At 37.6% G+C, this 19,327-nt stretch overlaps 1 protein-coding gene across 3 annotated transcripts in view; it reads right to left on the minus strand.

Moving 5' to 3' along the window:
• The window catches only part of SMG1 (SMG1 nonsense mediated mRNA decay associated PI3K related kinase), a 98,995-nt gene that overhangs the window by 24,279 nt on the left and 55,389 nt on the right, over positions 1-19,327 (minus strand). For all 3 annotated transcript variants that reach the window (XM_005224744.5, XM_005224745.5, NM_001205915.1), the window contains 17 exons: positions 17,972-18,081; positions 17,103-17,250; positions 16,564-16,723; positions 15,715-15,835; positions 12,667-12,915; positions 12,095-12,379; positions 10,626-10,770; positions 10,369-10,507; positions 9,270-9,500; positions 8,983-9,160; positions 8,159-8,320; positions 7,363-7,580; positions 6,906-7,060; positions 5,176-5,398; positions 1,740-1,986; positions 1,122-1,351; positions 18-266 (listed from right to left, as the gene is read on the minus strand). In XM_005224744.5, coding sequence (XP_005224801.1) covers positions 18-266; positions 1,122-1,351; positions 1,740-1,986; positions 5,176-5,398; positions 6,906-7,060; positions 7,363-7,580; positions 8,159-8,320; positions 8,983-9,160; positions 9,270-9,500; positions 10,369-10,507; positions 10,626-10,770; positions 12,095-12,379; positions 12,667-12,915; positions 15,715-15,835; positions 16,564-16,723; positions 17,103-17,250; positions 17,972-18,081 — 3,250 coding nt within the window. The remainder of the gene's footprint in view (positions 1-17; positions 267-1,121; positions 1,352-1,739; positions 1,987-5,175; positions 5,399-6,905; positions 7,061-7,362; positions 7,581-8,158; positions 8,321-8,982; positions 9,161-9,269; positions 9,501-10,368; positions 10,508-10,625; positions 10,771-12,094; positions 12,380-12,666; positions 12,916-15,714; positions 15,836-16,563; positions 16,724-17,102; positions 17,251-17,971; positions 18,082-19,327) is intronic.

Consider the following 19,327-nt stretch of genomic DNA (forward strand, 5'->3'; position numbering starts at 1 on the left):
CAAAACAAAACACATACCTGTGTGACTCTCCACCACTCATCAGGGGTGGTACATGATGACCAAAGCTCTTTAGCAAGGAGATTTGGGGGCGTGGCCTCCATTAACTCTTCTAACACTGCCTTCATCACATGAAGAGGCCAATCCCGGCGGGACACATCCAGACTAAGCCCAACTGCTTTCAAAGCAGGACCAATTTTACTATAATAAAGTTCACTAGGACGGGGTACGATTCCAGGATTCTGAGGAGTTTGGTAGGAATCTTGGGCCTTTGAAAAAATTTTAAGACAAGATTAACTTTGCTTAAATAAGGATAAACATTACCTTGACTATAAAGTAGTATTTTAAAAATTGGTTTTTCAGCAGCATTCTCCACCTAGCTAGGTAAATCTCACACATCAAATAGCCAGTTCTTCTGGACTGCAATCTACATTATCTTTTTCTTAATTAGGTATTATCACTTTATTGAAAACTTGGTTTACTGTTATATTTTCTTGAGGTTCAATTCAAGCTCAACATCCAAGTTCCACTTTTCTTTATAACATATAATTCTGTTTAAAAAATTTATCATTCATTTATGCACATATTTCATTCTTCACCAATATGATTTAATCATAATACAAAATTAACAACACATATTCAGGAACATGTTAGACAAAAATTTAGATGTCCCTTTCCTAATTCCAGAGATCTACCCTTCAGTAATTGTTCTACGGTCTCCTTTGTTCAAACTCTTGCTCCTTCCCATACCTATCCTACTTAGAATCATTTTATTTGTCTAGATGTTGGAACTTAAAGTTGTGACTGTTTAAAAATTTACCTTTTTTATATGAAGTACTTAGAACTATTTCTTTCACATACTAAGCACTCAGATACTCAGCTAAAATGAATTCTAAAAAACTGTTCTAAATCAAAGTATAAATTTCACAGGTACAAAACAGGATGCCATAGTGATTAACTCCAAATTTAAAATTATGTTTATTCCTTCTTTAACTCTCATAAAGTTGAAAAAATGCTCAAGGGCAGTAAGCCTAGACATATTTCACAGGTAACAGAGAACAAACTAATACATATACTTGTTTATCAACATTCAAATAAAAGTACGTATTTTAATTGGAATCAACCTTTTGTGCTTGCAAGGCGGCTTCCCGTTGTTGCCATCGTTTGTAAAGACCAAATAAGGGCGTGGCTCCATCCACCCACTGGATTAGGCCTGAGCGAGTTCCCAGTGGTGTTACAGAATAGTGGCGAGCATGGAAACGAGGTGTTTCCTGGCGATTGATTGTTGCAAACATGGTATTTACAATAGACAGAAATTGCATTATTCTCTCATCCAGATGTAAATCCTCCAATCCTGTGGAAACAAAATTAGTTAGGACAGATAACCAAATAGGGTGAAGTACAATGGAATGGGACTGGAAATATACCACTTTTTCGTGTCCCTCTCAATTAGCAATAGCAGTCAAGAACTGACAGTCAAAAGGGCATAATGACAGTATTAAAGAACATTCTATTCAGTCACAAGGTATTAGATACAGCATTATTAGCTGTATCTCAGTTGCCCAGCTTGCATAAATAAGCAAGAACAGAGGAAACAACAGAAAATCACACTACACAGCTTCCAACAACTTCCATCAAAATACATGATACTCCAGGCTATTCATGACATACAGAAATTCACCTAAACAACACACACAGCATTAAAACATTAATAATCAGATTAATGCTCTTTTAAATCCCACCTTTGAAAAGATAAGGATAGCTCTTCCCATCTGATCCTAGAAAGAGAAGTTTCTTTGGCTTGGTTTTAGTAGGTAAGATTGTGATGGTTCCACCAACACTGTGGATTGTGACGGTATCTCTGGCTGAGACTTCTCCGGGAAGAGCAATTTCAGTGTTAGTCATGGCAGCCAGCCATGGGCTGATTTCTTCAAGACGCAAGATGTAACTTGCACGTTTCTGTGCTCTCTGTTGCAAACTCAGCATTATCTATATTTAAGGTAGGAAAAGTTTACATAATCATTACCACACTTACTTTCCTCTACATTTAATCTGGCTTAAAAATAAATTTAAAACACAAACACCTCTTGTCTAGTTCATTTAATTTGCTGTTACATATTTGGGCCTTCCTGGGAAGGGAAACACTGATGTGCTAATATGCTCTCGGTGATTTCTACTTTGTTCAGACCTCTCCCAAATAAGCAATGAAATCATAGCAGATGGAAAAACAATAACTGCTGTGATCACAAAATTCAAGGCTTGTAGCGAACTAATTCCCCAGTGTTAAGCTATGTCCAATCAACACCCAAACAGATCAATTCAGTCCTAGCAAAAGAACAAAAGATATAGCAAGTTACTGGCAGGTAACTTAAAGGTGGCACACACCTTTAAGAAAGCCATCTGGGCTAACAAACACATGAAAAGATGTTCAACATCACTCATTATCAGAGAAATGCAAATCAAAACCACTATGAGGTACCATTTCATGCCAGTCAGAATGGCTGCGATCCAAAAGTCTACAAGCAATAAATGCTGGAGAGCGTGTGGAGAAAAGGGAACCCTCTTACACTGTTGGTGGGAATGCAAACTAGTACAGCCACTATGGAGAACAGTGTGGAGATTCCTTAAAAAGCTGGAAATAGAACTGCCTTATGACCCAGCAATCCCACTGCTGGGCATACACACTGAGGAAACTAGAATTGAAAGAGACACGTGTACCCCAATGTTCATTGCAGCACTGTTTATAATAGCCAGGACATGGAAGCAACCTAGATGTCCATCAGCAGATGAATGGATAAGAAAGCTGTGGTACATATACACAATGGAGTATTACTCAGCCATTAAAAAGAATACCCTTGAATCAGTTCTAATGAGGTGGATGAAACTGGAGCCTATTATACAGAGTGAAGTAAGCCAGAAAGAAAAACACCAATACAGTATACTAAGTCATATATATGGAATTTAGAAAGATGGTAACATTTTACCCTGTATACGAGACAGCAAAAGAGACACTGATGTATAGAACAGTCTTGTGGACTCTGTGGGAGAGGGAGAGGGTGGGATGATTTGGGAGAATGGCATTGAAACATGAATATCATATATGAAATGAGTCGCCAGTCCAGGTTCGATGAACGATACTGGATGCTTGGGGCTGGTGCACTGGGACAACTCAGAGGGATGGTACAGGGAAGGAGGAGGGAGGGTTCAGGATGGCGAACACATGTATACCTGTGGCAGATTCATGTTGATATATGGCAAAAGCAATACAATATTGTAAAGTTAAAAAATTAAAAAAAAAATCACACACACAAAAAAAGCCATCTGAAAATTTAGTAATAATTTAGAGCTCAGACTATTTGAAGTATGCAGAAAACACACAATCTTTCTAATAACTCACAGAGAGAGAATCATGTATAGCTGTATCCCTACTTAGCTAACTCAATAATCTACACCAGAATTAATGAACTCTGGGCTCTGCTTTCACGTGAAACATTTTAATCAATCCTTAGCAACATTTGTCCATAAAAGGAAAAAGGTAACTGGAAACACCTCAAGTATTCACTGACGGGACAAAAGATAAACTGTGGTACTGTTCAATAATCTATTCATGTTCAGCTGTATACAAAATATGGATGAATTATTTTAAAAAAACAAAAGCAAAAACCTAATGCTGACGAATCATTTATGGAAGTGGTAAAACACATACAATACACATAAAATATAATCTCATTTATATGAAATTCAAAAACAGGAGGGCTAAACTATACCATTTAGAAATGTATCAATAAAAACTATTTTCTTTAAAAAGGATTAATTCAAAATTCAGAGCAGTGGTTGTGGAGAGGAAGATATAATTATGGAGGGACACAGTACTTCAAAAATTTTTCTTTATGACTTATCTCACACACACACAGAGGGTTTTTTAAAAAAATATTCCCTATGGGAGGAGTGCAGGAGAGGGAAAGATCAGTATTAGCAGATGCAAACTAGCATATACAGGATGGATAAACAAGGAACTACTGTATAGCACAGGGAATTATACTCAATAACCTATGATAAACCACAATAGAAAAGAATATGAAAAATAAATATATATTAAAAAAGTCACTTTGCTATACAGTTGAAGTTAATACAACATTGTAAATCAACTATATATCAATTTTTTAAAAGTGGGACTTCCTGGGAGGTCCAAAGGTTAAGACTCCACTGCAGGGGGCACACGCAGGACCCCTGATTGGGGAGCTGAGATCCCACAAGCCAAGCACTGTGGCCAAATAAAAAAAAGTATCCTTCCTATCTCCTCTGGGTTTCCTGGTTGATTTACTGAGAAGAACGCAAAGCAAGAAATTACTGCTGGAACATGAGAAAAATAAGTTTTGGCTAAGTCACACAAATAAACTTCATCCTTCATGTTAGTGCTCTTGTCTTGAGCTCCTAAGGCATTTCCTCTGAATGTAGCATTTCCTCTTGTTCACATTTTCTCCTTAAAGTCAGGTGTACTTTGTCTCTACACTGTCTAGCTTTTAACAGTTTTTTCATTACTAAAGTAAGGGAATCAGTTAAGATCAATTACAGGAATGGGACAGAGAAAGAAGGGATAAGAAAAAGATATAAAGTAATAAATAGGATCCCCCAACTAATGGTGCTATTGCTAAAACAGATGCAAACCAAATACAGAATTAAGTGGATCAAATCATGAAAGATAAGGATTCTCAAATATTTAAACATACTAATCATTCTTCAGCCTATGCAGAACTGCTGTCAAAAAAATTACTTTTAAAAATTGATGCTGTTATTTATATGTGAATATTTTGTCTGTTAGAAATACTGAATACCCCTCCACTAAGAAAAACTACATAGGTACAAGATTAAATTTGTTAATCTTTTATGAGAAGAATACAGCAGGCAGTCAAGCCCCTTCCCTAACACCTTATAGAATATTCTTCCTTGGTGGGAACCCTCAGTAGATGCAGTTTGCCACCCTAGGACCACTTAACCTCAAATTCTCAAAAATGAAGAAAATACCTTTCTCTATATTCTTTATAGCAACTGAACACTGGCTGTATTCCATGGGTTTAGAAAGTCTTCTCTCTGTGTTCTAAGTAAAAAGAGACCCCTTACTTAAGTTTATCTCACGGAATTTCCCATTTCAGTAGCATTCTTGAGATTTTTCTATACCTCTTTAAATGGAATCCAGCTGCTTCCAGGCTTTGCAGGGTTTGACGGTGTTTTCAGCTTTTCTAGAGCATTTTCAATGGCATCACCATAGTTATCCTGAAACCACTTTTCATGAGGTGTTTCTGCAGGGGCCGCTGTGATGCTCCTAACGTGCTCCAAAGCAAATACGATGGGCTTCATCAAAGCTGTGTGCTTCTCCCGCATGATTGCGATTTTCTCTTCTCTGACCAGAAAGACACAGAGTTCAATACAAACAAGGAAGAATTTAAATTGTCAAGTGTAAGTAAACAGCATAAAAGAATAATCAAAATAAATTACTAAAATGTTTGCAAAGTAACTGACCACAACAGCACTGTAAAAAATCCAGCATATAAAAGACGCAGCTTCTCCTTTTAACAAATGGTGCTAGGAAAGCTGGATACCTGCTTACAAAAGAATGAAGCTGGAGTGTTACCTGATACTAACATGCAAAAAAAAAAGTCAAATGGATCAAAGACCTAAACATAAAAGCTAAGACTTCATTTAAAACTCTTAGAAGAAAACAAAAGAAAAAACAGATAAACTGGGCTACATAAAACTAAAAACTTTTGTGCATCAAAAGAGATCTTCATTCAAGAGTGAAAAATACACAAAATAGGAAAAAATATTTGCAAATCAATGTATCTGATAAAGGGATTAAAATCCAGAATATTTAGAGAGCTCCTAAATTTCCAACAACAATAAAACAACCCAATTCAAAAATGAGCAAAAGATTCAAACAGACAAAGGAGATATACAAATGGTCAATAAGCACATGAAAAGATACCATTCCACACCCATTAGGATGTCACTATCAGTAAGACAGAAAACAATACATGTTAGCGAGGATATGGAGAAACTGAAATCCTAGAGCACAGTTTACCAGTTCCTCTACAAGTTAAACATAGAATTAACATAAGACACAGCAAATTCACTGGCTCACACACAAAATAATTAAAAGCAGGGACTCAGATACTTGTAAATCAATGCTGATAGAAGCACTGGTTACAAGAGCTAAAAGATAGGAGCAACTCAAGTGTCCACTGACAGAAGAGTGCATGAATAAAATGTGATAAAGAAGCCCCCTGCCAACGCAGAAGATTTAAGAGACGCAGGTTTGATCCTTGGGTCATTAAGATCCCCTGGAAGAGAGCATGGCAACCCATTCCAGTATTTTTGCCTGAAGAATCCCATGGACAGAAGAGCCTGATGGGCTACAGTCCACAGGGTCGCAAAGACTTGATCAGGACTGAAACGACTTAGCGCACGCGCACACACACCCACATCCATACAATGAAATGTGATTCAGCAATAAAAAGGAAGGAAATTCTGACACATGCTACAACATGGAATGAACCTTCAAAACATGGTAAGTCAAAGAAACCAGATACAAAATGACAAATACTGTATGTTTCTAGTCACACAAGGTACTCAGAATAGTCAAATTCATACAGGCAGAAAGTAGACAAGTGGTGAGCAGGGGCTGAGGTGGAGGATGGGGAAGTACTATTAAACGGGTACAGAGCTGCTGTGGGTACAGAGCTGCTGTTCGGGAGGATGGTAAGTTCTGGAGCTGGACACAACACTGTAAATGTACTTGCTGCAACTGAATTGTACACTTAAAACTGGTTAAAATGGCAAACTTTATATGTATTTTACATTAATAAAAAGGGGCAGCTATGTTTTTGACGTTTAAATTGATAAAAACATACTTGCGTAAGGTGTTGTTGTTCTGGACTCTCTTCACCTCGTCTTCCAACTGCTGAATTCGTCTCAGGACATACATGTGCTGCTGTAACAGAACTCCCAACCAGAGCTCATCCCAGAGAACAGTGACCCTGCGCAGCTCAGCCACAAGCATCTGAACCTGCACACAGGGCACATCCAACATGCTCATCTCTAAGTCTACACACAGCTCAGTTATGCTAACACTGCAAACTTCAAGCAAAATGGGCACATCTTTTGTTCATTATCCAATTACAAAACCTCAATCAGTGATTCTATCAGTACAGATTTATAAAACCAATTTTGATTATTTTAAAGGCTTTGCTCCTTAACTATCATTTCCATAACAACTTTAGGGGTTTTGTTTTTAGGTGGCTTTTTCTGGGAGGAGAGGGGAGTGGTTATAATACAAATTTATTTTAAAACATGTGAACTGTTCTATACCTGTAACACCATAGTTGGGTTTGCCGAGGACAGTTTATCTACAATTTTGCTGTAGCAGTCCTGCATCATGGCTTGGTCTTCATTCAGTCCACTTTTAGGTTCATCCTTATTGCTATCTTGAGAAGCAGGAGGACTTCCTCCCTCACATTCAGAAACCAGTAGTTCTTCTCCTTGAATATTGCCAAGTAAAGTTGGAATTGCAGAGGAAAATTTATTTCCTATAATGAAATGGGAAAAAAGTATACATTGGCTGTTTCTCTCATGTGCATACGTTGAGTTAGGGAAAACATCTATAATGTATTTGATTCCAGAGCACTCATTTAACTCATCTTGCACATGTGCACTAAGTTGACCAAGGATCATGGATATTATGCCTTTTTACAAGTTGAGCTTCCATACTTATTAATATTATAAGCTAATAAAAGATAAGTGGGGGAAATGATAATAGGTGAGTCTCAACAAATAAAGTAAAGTTTGCCTAGCCAGAGTTCAGAACTTGGTTTCAATCCTTATCTGCCAGATAATTCAGCTCAGTGAACTGAGGGTGACTCAGTTTCTCCAAGCCCTGGCAAGTTATTTTGAGACTGAAGATACAGTGTAAAGCATACATCCTACTGCCAGACATGGCAGCTACTCACTCAGTAAGTGGTATTACTATTGATACTATTATTATTTTTGTTGGGGAAAAAAAAGTCACAAACTCTTATCAACTATGGAACATAAAGCTCAAAAAATTTTACCTAATAAACAGTGTTTGCAAACTAATTTAAAGTAGCAGTATTTTAACCTTCCTTACCTGAAGCCTGTGACTCACTACTAAGCGATATGGTGCCCACTATTGCAGGATACAGTATGAGATGCGGGGAATCCTGAGCCACGCGGCAGAGGAGGTTACAAATACTCTGGCGCACATACACTTCAGGGTGGTTTAAGCGTGAGAAAAGCTGCGGAATAATTCCTTTAGGATAAGAAGAAAAATACTTTAAAGTTATTAAAGAAAAACAGTTAACATGGTGGAGGCAAAAGGATAAAACTTGATATATGTCAGCCATTAGTTCTAGGAGCCTCAAATTTCTCCCTGGGATAACAAAGAACTATATACATAATAGCTCTTGATTTGCAGGTTTAGTAAGGGTACACAGCTGTAATCAAAATCTTGATTCAAACGTTACACAGAAATATATTGTCTGTGAATGCCTGTAAAAGAAGGCAGATATAGACAATTTTTTCAAAGGGATATGAAATTTTTTGAAACATTCTTATCACTCTCTCCAAAATTCCTTTTCTATATTAAAAGCTTTTTGCCTCTCAGCCTTCCATTTCTCTGAAAGGTGGGAGGGAAGTGGTATAACAAGCAGTCCACAGTGTCGTCTGAACTAATTTAGCTATTTCATAACACATTCAAACAGTAAACATATAGGAACTTTTTTTTTGGCCACACCATTAAGCACGTAGGATCTCAGTTCCCCAACCAGGAATCGAACCCACACCCCCTGCAGTGAAAGTATAGTTTCAACCACTGGCCTGCCAGGGAAATCCAAGGAACTATTATGTTTCAACTGTCTTACTACATTCTACCCAGAAGTACTTTTCCCTGAAACATTTTATTTAGACCACCACCTCTCCAAGGCGCAGTAGGTGTTGTTTCCAAGCCATGTTCCAGATACTGCCGAAGCTCCCCAGCGTGCTTCACGAGCAACCTGAGCAACCGCAGCGTGGCCATCACAATCATGTCATCCGTGCTCTGCTCCACTCTGTGGCTTAAATGGAGCCGAGGGTCATCTTCATCTAAAGGAATCTAAGGATGAGAGACAAGAGGATACAATTAAACAATTCCAAATGCTGTTTTCATCTACTAGAAAAGAAATTTCAAATAAACTTTCATAAAAGAATACTGTGCTACCTACCTGCCCAGCATTGAGTTTAAGGAAAGTAAAATATGCGCTGCAGGACAGTTTATACAGGCTGAAGATTCTGTCCACAACTTTCCTCCACACTTTAATGACTCCTTCTGTTGCACTTTCATCAAGTTCTGAAAGCCATGGGCAACTTGATATTAACTGACGCCAGATAACATCAACCATGTCATCTTCCTCATTATCTTCACTTTCTGTGATCTGAAGCGTTATATCTTCATCCTAAAGAAAAACAGGGCAAAAAAATGCTATTTGGGGACACAAATTTTAAAAAGGAGAAAGGTACATGATTTTCCTAATATATGCAAGCATTTTCTCATTTATGAAAGATCAAAATATTCCACATTTAGTGCTATGCATGCTAAATAAATGTTACCATGCTTCTCTTACCAATGTAGCTAATGAAGAAGGATATAGGCATTTAGCAAAGATTAAAGATTTTGATTTGGGGAATTTAAATGCTTCAGTTACAATATAATATTCTTCCTGCAGAGAATTACCTGACCCTCTACAGTACTGCACACGTACCTAAGACCAGCTTTGGCAGACACTGATATATGCCAAAGTCTAGAACAAGAAGTCAACAGTTTTAGCTCAGCAAATAAAATTCACATGTCTAAAGTCTACAACCAAATTAGACTTATAACATTCTAGAACTAATAGAATTTTGAGACAGAAGGGAATAAATCATACAGACTATCTAGTCGGCTGGTTTTCAGCTACGGCTGTATAAATATCACCTAGTAAACTTACACAAACCCTCCTATGCCCAACACATACATAAACATTCCATTCAGAATATGTGGGGTAGTGCTTAGACATGAGCATATTTTAAAAAGCTTCTAAGCTAGTGATAAGAAGCTAATATCTGATAAGAGCAGTGAAAAGAGAAATCTATTTTACATAAAAAGAACTTCACCTTTTTTTAACAGAACCCTAAGGAAATGACTTGATTTCTCAAATCACATTCTTCTTAGAAAAATATTTTAATTCACTTTCATCTTATCGAAGTTTCATCTGAAATATTTAATCAGGTATATGCTATTTAGAACACTATTTCCCCCAAAATACTGTATCAGGTTTTTCTTGCCTGAATCCCCGCTGGGCGACACACAGCCTGACCAAGAATACCATATATTCTCTCTTTTTCTTCTTCGGTTATGGTGTCTGGGAGCAGATTCTGAACTTCAGATTTTTCTCTAGGCAACAGACGAACACCTTCTCCCTGACTATAAAAATAAAACAAATCATCAGTATTTCAGCTACCAAAGCTTTGCCATGTCAGTAGACATTTTAAATCTCTATTTTGCAATGCATTAAATAAATTACACATTTTAACATACATACCTGGCATTGTCAACCACCTTTCTGCCCCACCTGTAAGCCCAACTAGCCAATGCGGCCCAAGATTTGGCTACTTCAGGTGCCTGTACTGAAGACAGATGATACAGCTGTCCCAAGATGAAGTCAGGTTCCCCAACTCCAATATGTACTGCCATGATGGGAAAAAAAAAAAATAACAATGTCACATTCATAAATTTCTAACAGCATTTTCATTTACATTTTAGGAATTTGCTATCGGTCAGTAAGTCCTATAACATTATAATGGTACATAATTTGATAAAGCACACATTTGTATTATGCTTTTCTGAAAGGCTACTATGTTGAAATCAATCACTCAGCTTCTCAAGTAAGCCTGTAAAACACATCAATGTTTTTCATGACACCGAACTTTACAAACAGTTCAGGTGTCAGACGTGTAGTAGAGTGTCTTGTATTTTGGATATGATTGGCCATTTCCTCACAATTAGATTCAGCTTAAAAATTCTGGCAAAAATAATATGTGATAAGTAGACAATTTCATTCAATGAGAGAATCATGAAGTACTATCTTTATCCCCAATTTAGAAATGAAGAAATCTCCTGCTATAGTGCCACTTGCCAATATGAAGATTTATAATGGTAACAAGCCATATGCCTTACAAATAAAGACACCTATAGTACATAGATTAGAATTACTTAGACTAATCTAAGTAACTACAGTTCTAGGATTCACAACATCAAAATGAACAACATAAACAAAATTCTAATGTTTTAGCAAAACATCTAGTTATCTCTCAATCTGTAAAACCTGGACAATGGTGCCTATCACAACAGGCACCCGAACACTGAATGAATTAACTAGTCCATCTGTCGAGTACCTTTCTGTAAGGAACATACATTAGTGTCAGGACGTGAAACTTGAACCTTTCTGTAGTTTTTGTGCTTCACCAGTCAATAGGATCAGAGGCCACTATTCTATATCTATGTTAAGTTCTTCCCAGTATGAGGAAGAATTTTAAATATCACAGGTAGGACCTTTCTGCCAGCAAAAACATCTAAGTCCATAAAAGCACCATGAACTGGGGAGTTGGGAAGTATGGCCTGGGAGGCTTGAGTTCAGTGACTTCCACATGGTTGGTGTCAGATACTAAAGAAATGTGCTTGAGTCACTTCTGGGCAATATAATATACTAAATTTCCACAGACAGTTTTTGTGGCAAATTATAGTCAGCCTATAACCCATTTGCCAATGCAGGACATACAAGAGACGCAGGTTCAATCCCTAGTTTGGGAAGATCCCCTGGAGTAAGAAATGGCAACCCACTCCAGTATTCGTGCGTGAGAAATCCCATGGACAGAGACACCAGGGGGGTTACAGTTCATGGGGTCACAAAGAGTCAAGACGCAACTGAGCACGCACACAACATTGTAAACTTTAAAACAGGGGAAATAACCTCTAAAATTAACATTTTAAAGCTATTAAAACAAATTCTACCTGTAGATTCACTCTCTATCCGAGGATACTCTTCCTCCATCGTATTAACAGATGGTAGTTCAATTAGAGTGAGTATGTTTTTAGACAAAGTAGAAAGACCCGTGAAGTTCTGCTGCTGCTGAGCTCTGTAAACCTGTTTCAGCTGTCCTGAGATTTCTTTCCATTCTGCCTGGATCCATTTAGCCAATGTCAAAATTGACTTGGCAACAGCATGCTCAGCTTTGGCAGACTTGCAGAAAGAGATGGCACAGGAACTCAACATCTCCATTGCATGTGTTGACTGGCCTATAAAAAGATCAAAACACCATCTCTTAGCAGTAAACAAATGATATTCTTTCAGGGTAAAGTAATATTGTAAATTCAGTGATAATCAATGATTTCTGGAAACATTTCTTACTATAATAATAACAAAATCAAAAGCACCAAACTATATAGATAACTCAATTACACAAAACTTATTCAGGACGCAAATGTTCTGCAAAAGTTGAAAAAAAATCAACTTTTCTATTACCATACACAGTAACATTCATACACATGATTTTTAGTATATAGTCACGTATTATTTTACTAACCTGCTGTATATAGCAGTTTCGTTTTTTCAATGTCAAGTTCAGGCCCCCATTTTTCATCCACTTGACCTTGAGTTGATAGTTTTTTAAAGTGCTGGACTAAATCCTGTGCAGTGGTAGTCTTTCCCAGCTGAACCTCGCTACACTGTGCCAGCAATCTTGTTGCAAGTGACACATTCCCCCGTTTTCTAGCAAATTTTGCTGCTGTTAGACCTAATTCCATGAGATGGCTTCTAATTGGAACTGTTTGTTCTGCAGAGAAGAAAATGTTTTATTAGTCCCAGATTGGTCTAATCCCAGAGAGCACAAAAACATGGCCAAAAATTCCTTCCCCAATTATTCTCTTTACCACTGCCTCCCTAAATAAAGATAATTCATTTTTCATCATCTTCAAATCCCTAGAAGTTAGCATAGTGCCTGGCACACAATGAACAATAAATGTTTGTTAAAATGAATGTATACACTGGAGTAGATGAAAGTAAAAATTGTCCAGTCTAAGAAATTAACTTTTTAAGTTTCTGCACCTAGTGAAGAGCCTAGGCCAATGGGCAGGGGATGAGGATAAGGCTAGACCATCCCCACTTCTTGAATAAGTACCCTCTGCCCTTCTACCATGCCATTTCCTTCTGGTTTACTCCTACCTTTCTGAAGAATCAGCTTCTCAGTCTCCTTCTCGTCCACTACCCATCCGCTATAACTGGGGCTCCTGGGGTCAAGCCTAGGCTCTCTACTCTTCTCACTCTGCATACTCTCCCTGGACAATATCATCTGCTCCTGGGGCTTCAATTACCATACAAATGCTGATGATGCTTGAATCTTATCTCTAGAGCAGACCTGACATCTGAGTCCCACCTGCCTACCAGTCTAGTCACCTATACTCGGGTATTTCAAAGGCACTTTAACCTGTGTCACATGGAATCCATTTCCCACCACCCTCCAACAGATCTCTTACTTCTCTGTTTTCGTTCTTGGGTAAAGGCACATGATCAACCTGGCTACCTGAGAAGGAATCTGGCAGTCATCTTAAATCTTAAGACTTTACTGTCAATCCTCACGTCACATCAGCTTTTTTCTGTCCCTACTGTCACTATTTTGGTTACCTTTCACAGGGACTTCTGCTGCTCTGCCTTAGGCTCTAATTTATTCTTCAACCTGTAACTGAACTGATCTTATACAAAGGTAAATCTGAATACTTAATTTCCCTTTCATCCCTTCCCTAACTCCTAAATTTGGCTTGTAAGGCACTGATGCTTGCATTCCACTCTAATCTCAATCTCATCCAGCTTCATCTCTTCCCATTCTCCCTTAGATGAGAACTGAGTCCTCTAAGAATCTTTTATTACTGCTGGTGGCCTTCACACATGGTGTTTTCTCTAAATCAGTCTGCCTTCTTTCTCAGCTTAAATGTTACTTCCTCCCCAAGTCCTTTTCTGATTCCTAGGATTAAATTAGTGGCCCTGTTGCATTATTTTAAGCACCATGTACATGCACCTCCAGTCAGCACACCATGTTGCTGTTCCTAGATTGATGACAATTTTCCCTGCTAGACTTCAGAATCCCTTTGGTCCTAGGAATGCAGAAAACAGGCTTCTCTTGTTCACCATTACATCCCAACTTACAGCACAGTACCTGGCACAAAGCACATTATTTTGATAAGGGTTTGCTAAATAAAAAAAGAAATGTGAGGAAGAGTGAAGTTCCGTGTTAGGTTACTGACATTTCCTTCTCAATTTTAAAACTTATTCAGTATAGGAAGGATGAGAAAGGAGATGATACTTGTAGCCCTACTATATGTCACGCTCTATGCTAAGGCTTTTATATACCTTGTCAATCCTTTCAAGAATCTGAGCAGGGCAATCCCCATAACTGATAAGCAAAGTGATTCAGCAGTTTATGACTTGCCATGAGGTTCCTCGATTTGCAAGTGTTGGGCAAATGATCCAAAACTAGGTCTATCTGGCACTGAGGTCCTGGTGAATCAGAGTTGCCAGTCATCACCTTGCAGCACAAGTCCCTATCCCAGCATTAGCTGACTTAAGATTTAGTAGCAAACTTACTCAGTAACTCTAACGACCACATTTTTGACAAATTTTACAGAATTCTGGCAACTTTTCTGTTTTACAGCAAAAGGAAATTTCTAATATCCATTCAACATGATATTTCTTTCTTAAAAATGAGAAATATTTATACAAATGCTAATTCTGTATTCATTTGAATTATTTAAAGCATTCACAGTATAGTACAGCTGACAAAGAATTTGAATATCCAGAACATAAGTCTTCATTAAAAATAGGCAAGAGTTGAATACTTATACATGGCCACTATACAAATGAAAAGATGCTCAATATCATTAATCATCTGGAAAATGCAAATAAAACCACAATGAGATACTACTGTAGATTCACTCCAGTGACTAAAACTAAAGACCCACTATTGCAAGTACATAGATGTCAGAAGTAATGTAAAATATACAACCACTTTATAAGAAACTGGTGAACTATTTCAAAAGTTAAACCATATGACCCAACAACTCTAATCCTAGGTATTTATTTAAGAGAAAGGCAAATGTATACCCAACCAAAGACCTGTACATGAATATCATAGCAACTTTATACATAATAGCCTGAATTTGAAAACAACTCAAGTATCTGTTAAAGGATCAACAGATAAACTATGGTGAATTCATACAATGGATATACTCAACTGTTGGAAGGATGGCAATACTGACACATGCAACACAGGGAACCTTAAAAAATAAAATGCGAGCAAGAGAAGCCAGACACAGAACACACTGTACAATTCATAAAAAAATTTAGTAAAGACAAGTCTAATCTACAGTGATGGGAAACAAATAAGCAGTTGCCCAAGACAGGACAGACAGGAGAAATACCTGGGAAGAAGCATAAGGAAACCTTTGAGGGTGACATAAATGTTCTGCATCTTGACTGTATTGGTGGCTACACACGTGAAGAAGTGTCAAAACTGATGAACTACACATTCAAAATGTGTAACTATACCTCAAAAAAGCTATTAAAAACAACAACTAGTTACCTTTTATTTTCTCCAACAACTGACTCTGGTACATCGTGTATCTTAATGCTTGCATCCATGGCCTGACATCATGCTGTTTACATGAACGCAAAGCTTCACTAAAGAGTGGAATAAGACAGTCCTGCCAGAGAAAAGTCAAAACCACTTAATGTAAAAAGAATCCTTATATGACCCCACAGGTCAGCTACTTCAGATCTATTCTAGATTTCTCTATTAAACTTTCCTCTACCTTCACTGTATCTTCTAATCACAAGGGAAAAAGATAAAAACCTTTGTTTTTCCAAAAGCAAAAATATTTTTTTCAGAATATTAAGTCCAATTTATCAATGCATTTACAATAAAGTGGTCATATTTTAATTAAAAAAGGGTTATTTTCTATAAAGCAAAAGCTAAGTTACAGAAAAACATAAAACAACCGCTTCATAAAAAGATTCTCAAGGATTATTTCCCTTGGGAAGGGTTCACTTTTGGTTAAACTTTATCCTGTTTGAAGGAGGAGGCACTGTGTCGTCTTTTCAGTCAAATCTGAAATTTATACAATCTGGTATATATTTTCATAATCAACTCCTCGTGCAAAAAAAGGAAGGAGGAAAGGAGGAAAGGAAGGAAGAAGAAAAATTAAGCAACTAGCCATGCTTATGTTCCATCTTCCTCACATAGTTCTCCAGTGAAAATCTGCCTGAAAAATGGCATTTTAGATTTCTGGATTTAATATTAATAGCTTGTCCAAAAATGCTACAAATGTTATTTTTAAAAGTTTTTTAAAAAACTTGAGAAACAGCTCTTGTCCACACTAATGCCTATTAATGGTCAAAAGAATATCCTGGTTAAAAATGTATACATACGCACCTCTGTGGCAAGTCTGTTGGAAACTGTGTTCTCCAAAGCAGAAGAGCAATACAGCTGTAAAGTACTTAGGACTGGCAGAGACTGGGAAACTGTTAGAGTAGAAAGTCTCAGGGGTCCAACAGCTATGCGGGAGGTTTGCTTCAGGTACTTCACCACATTTCTGAAACAAAATATTTGCTGCTAATTAACAAAAAAGATTTTCCAACTTGTAACCGCTAAAGGGATAAAGCAGTGTGATAAGATGCTACCACACTGGCATCCAAAGTGGGGAAAGAAAAAGGAACCGCCTGCTTTTAAGTAAAATGACATAATCAAGTCAAGCTATTTGTGTTTGGGGATATGGAATTTTTGACGTTCTTTAGTTTCAACCTCTGTATATTTGCAAGCGGCATTTACACAACCTACAACTCCTACAACTAAAATGAAGCTATGATGACTACCATTGCAGTGATCCGGTGACTGCCTCACCCCCACCAAACTACACACATTTACCATATGGCACACGTAATACATATTTACCTCCTTAGGATTAAACTTACTCGGTAATAGACTGCCACTTCTGATCTTGTTCTATGTGGTTTAAAGCAGTTGCCAAACAAACAGAACTTCTTAACAACTGAACTTCAATGGATTTCTGAAGTTCTCTTGGATCTGGACTTAACATGTTAGGAAGCAGTTTTTTCATATCTACAGAAATCAAACAGGTTCCACTCAGTTAATTCATTTTTAATGTGTAAGAATGACAAGATATCTTGATAGTATTAAAAAAACAATCACCAATGAATACCTCCTTTCATGTTTAAGTTCATATTTAAGTTCAGACACTATGATCAAGCATTTCTGATAGCATTTTGGGAGGTGTGAGGTATTACTCTATGTGAAGCATAAAAACAGCATAAAAAAAAGTATTTTAAAAAGTATAAAAATACTTCACATAATACCTCAGACCTCCCAAAATGAGTTCATTTTCAAAGACTCAAAAATCAGTAAGTCAACCTACTATTTAATGGGGCAAACAATGAATTCAGCAGATCAATGTTAACACATAAAATATTCACAATATTTAATTTCAGTACTACACTCTTTAAAATGTTCTAGTTATAATAAAGAGTTTAATTAATCGACCATATTAAGATGTGAAGCAAGAAAAATATTTAAACACTTGCACTTTTTCAAAAAAAATGGCTAGATAGATCTCTAAGTATTACAATAATCTTTTTTAGTTTGCTTAATTTGAATTAAACTGTTTTATATTTGCCAGATGTAAAGAAAACAGACCTAATTTATTGCTTCACACTCTGCCCCAATAAATGTACAAAAACTTTCAGATTTTCCACTAAAGTATACTAAGCCAAACATTTTAAACAATTTGTTCATTAAAATACTTAATTTTAAAATTATCTAATACCTATTTTTTCTTTTGATCCTCCAGCAAGTAGACTGATATTTTCTCCTGGTAACAATTCTAATTGTTCAGTGCATTCAATAAATTCTCCAGATTCAAAACTGCTTAGTGATCTGTAATTAAAATACTGGGTTAGCTTGTATTATACTTTCTCCAGGCTGTGGAGCCATTCAAAAAAATAGAACAAATTAAAGGAAAAGGGAGCAGTTACACAGAATTCCTGTGATGAAGTTCCTTCCACATAGGCCACCATTGAAGATGCAACTACCATCTTAATTAGAGTGCAAACCACAAACTCACAGCTACAGATACTCAGTTTAGCATACCCAACACTCCACATTTCCTTCCTCTTTTTGCAGCATGTTATCTTTGAGGGCCCGACCAAAACACTAACAGCAGAGCTCTGCGGGGGCAACTTCAACGTCCAGTTCTTCCCGAGCTACCACTAAATCCCCTGCCTCACCTCACTGCTCATCTAAAGCATAAGCCCCAGTAGGCCTCCTGTCTTACTGCCTCAATCTGATATCCTAGTTCTACCTTCTTTGCTGGCCTCCCTCCTTTGCTCACTTTTCCACTGTTTTACAGAACCTGTTCCTCTTCTTTCAAAGAATTTTTCCTTCCCTTCTCCTCACCTGACCTGAACATGGTATACCCGAGCTCTTTCCAATAGTCTATCTGTAGCTTCAAGGCCAGGATGAGGGCCTTACATCCCAGCAATCCACTGCCACTTTCAGATCTATTTTCACTCCATTCCCATTCCTATTACAGCTGCTATCGAACCAACAAGAGGACTTCAGTTCAGTTCAGTTCAGTCGCTCAGTCGTGTCCGACTCTTTGCGACCCCATGAATCGCAGCACGCCAGGCCTCCCTGTCCGTCACCAACTCCCGGAGTTCACCCAGACTCACGTCCATCGAGTCGCTGATGCCATCCAGCCATCTCATCCTCTGTCGTCCCCTTCTCCTCCTGCCCCCAAATCCCTCCCAGCTTCAGGGTTACAGTTTCTCAATTTCCTCTTCTACACTTCTCTCTTCTTTTCCTATCCCTCTCACCGTGTCACTTCCGTCACAACCCAGCCAGAATACAGCACTGGAAATGATTGTGCCTGCTTCTACCTTAACAAATCCCAGCTTCTTGGGTGAGCTGCGATCACCTGGCATTAATGAACTGTCTTGATGTGCTGACCAACACACTTATTATTTCTGCCACCACAGAGTCCGAGTCCTCTCCAAAGGTAGGTTTGCTGTGTCCCCACTATGCCTTGTACTTTCAGCTAATAACTAACACCTCAGAAAAAATTTCATTGTCTTCTGTGTGTTCTTATTTCAATTAATAGCATCTTTTTTCTCTCTGTACCTTC

This window comes from Bos taurus, chromosome 25 (assembly GCF_002263795.3).
Source record: "Bos taurus isolate L1 Dominette 01449 registration number 42190680 breed Hereford chromosome 25, ARS-UCD2.0, whole genome shotgun sequence".
Lineage (NCBI taxonomy): Eukaryota > Metazoa > Chordata > Mammalia > Artiodactyla > Bovidae > Bos > Bos taurus.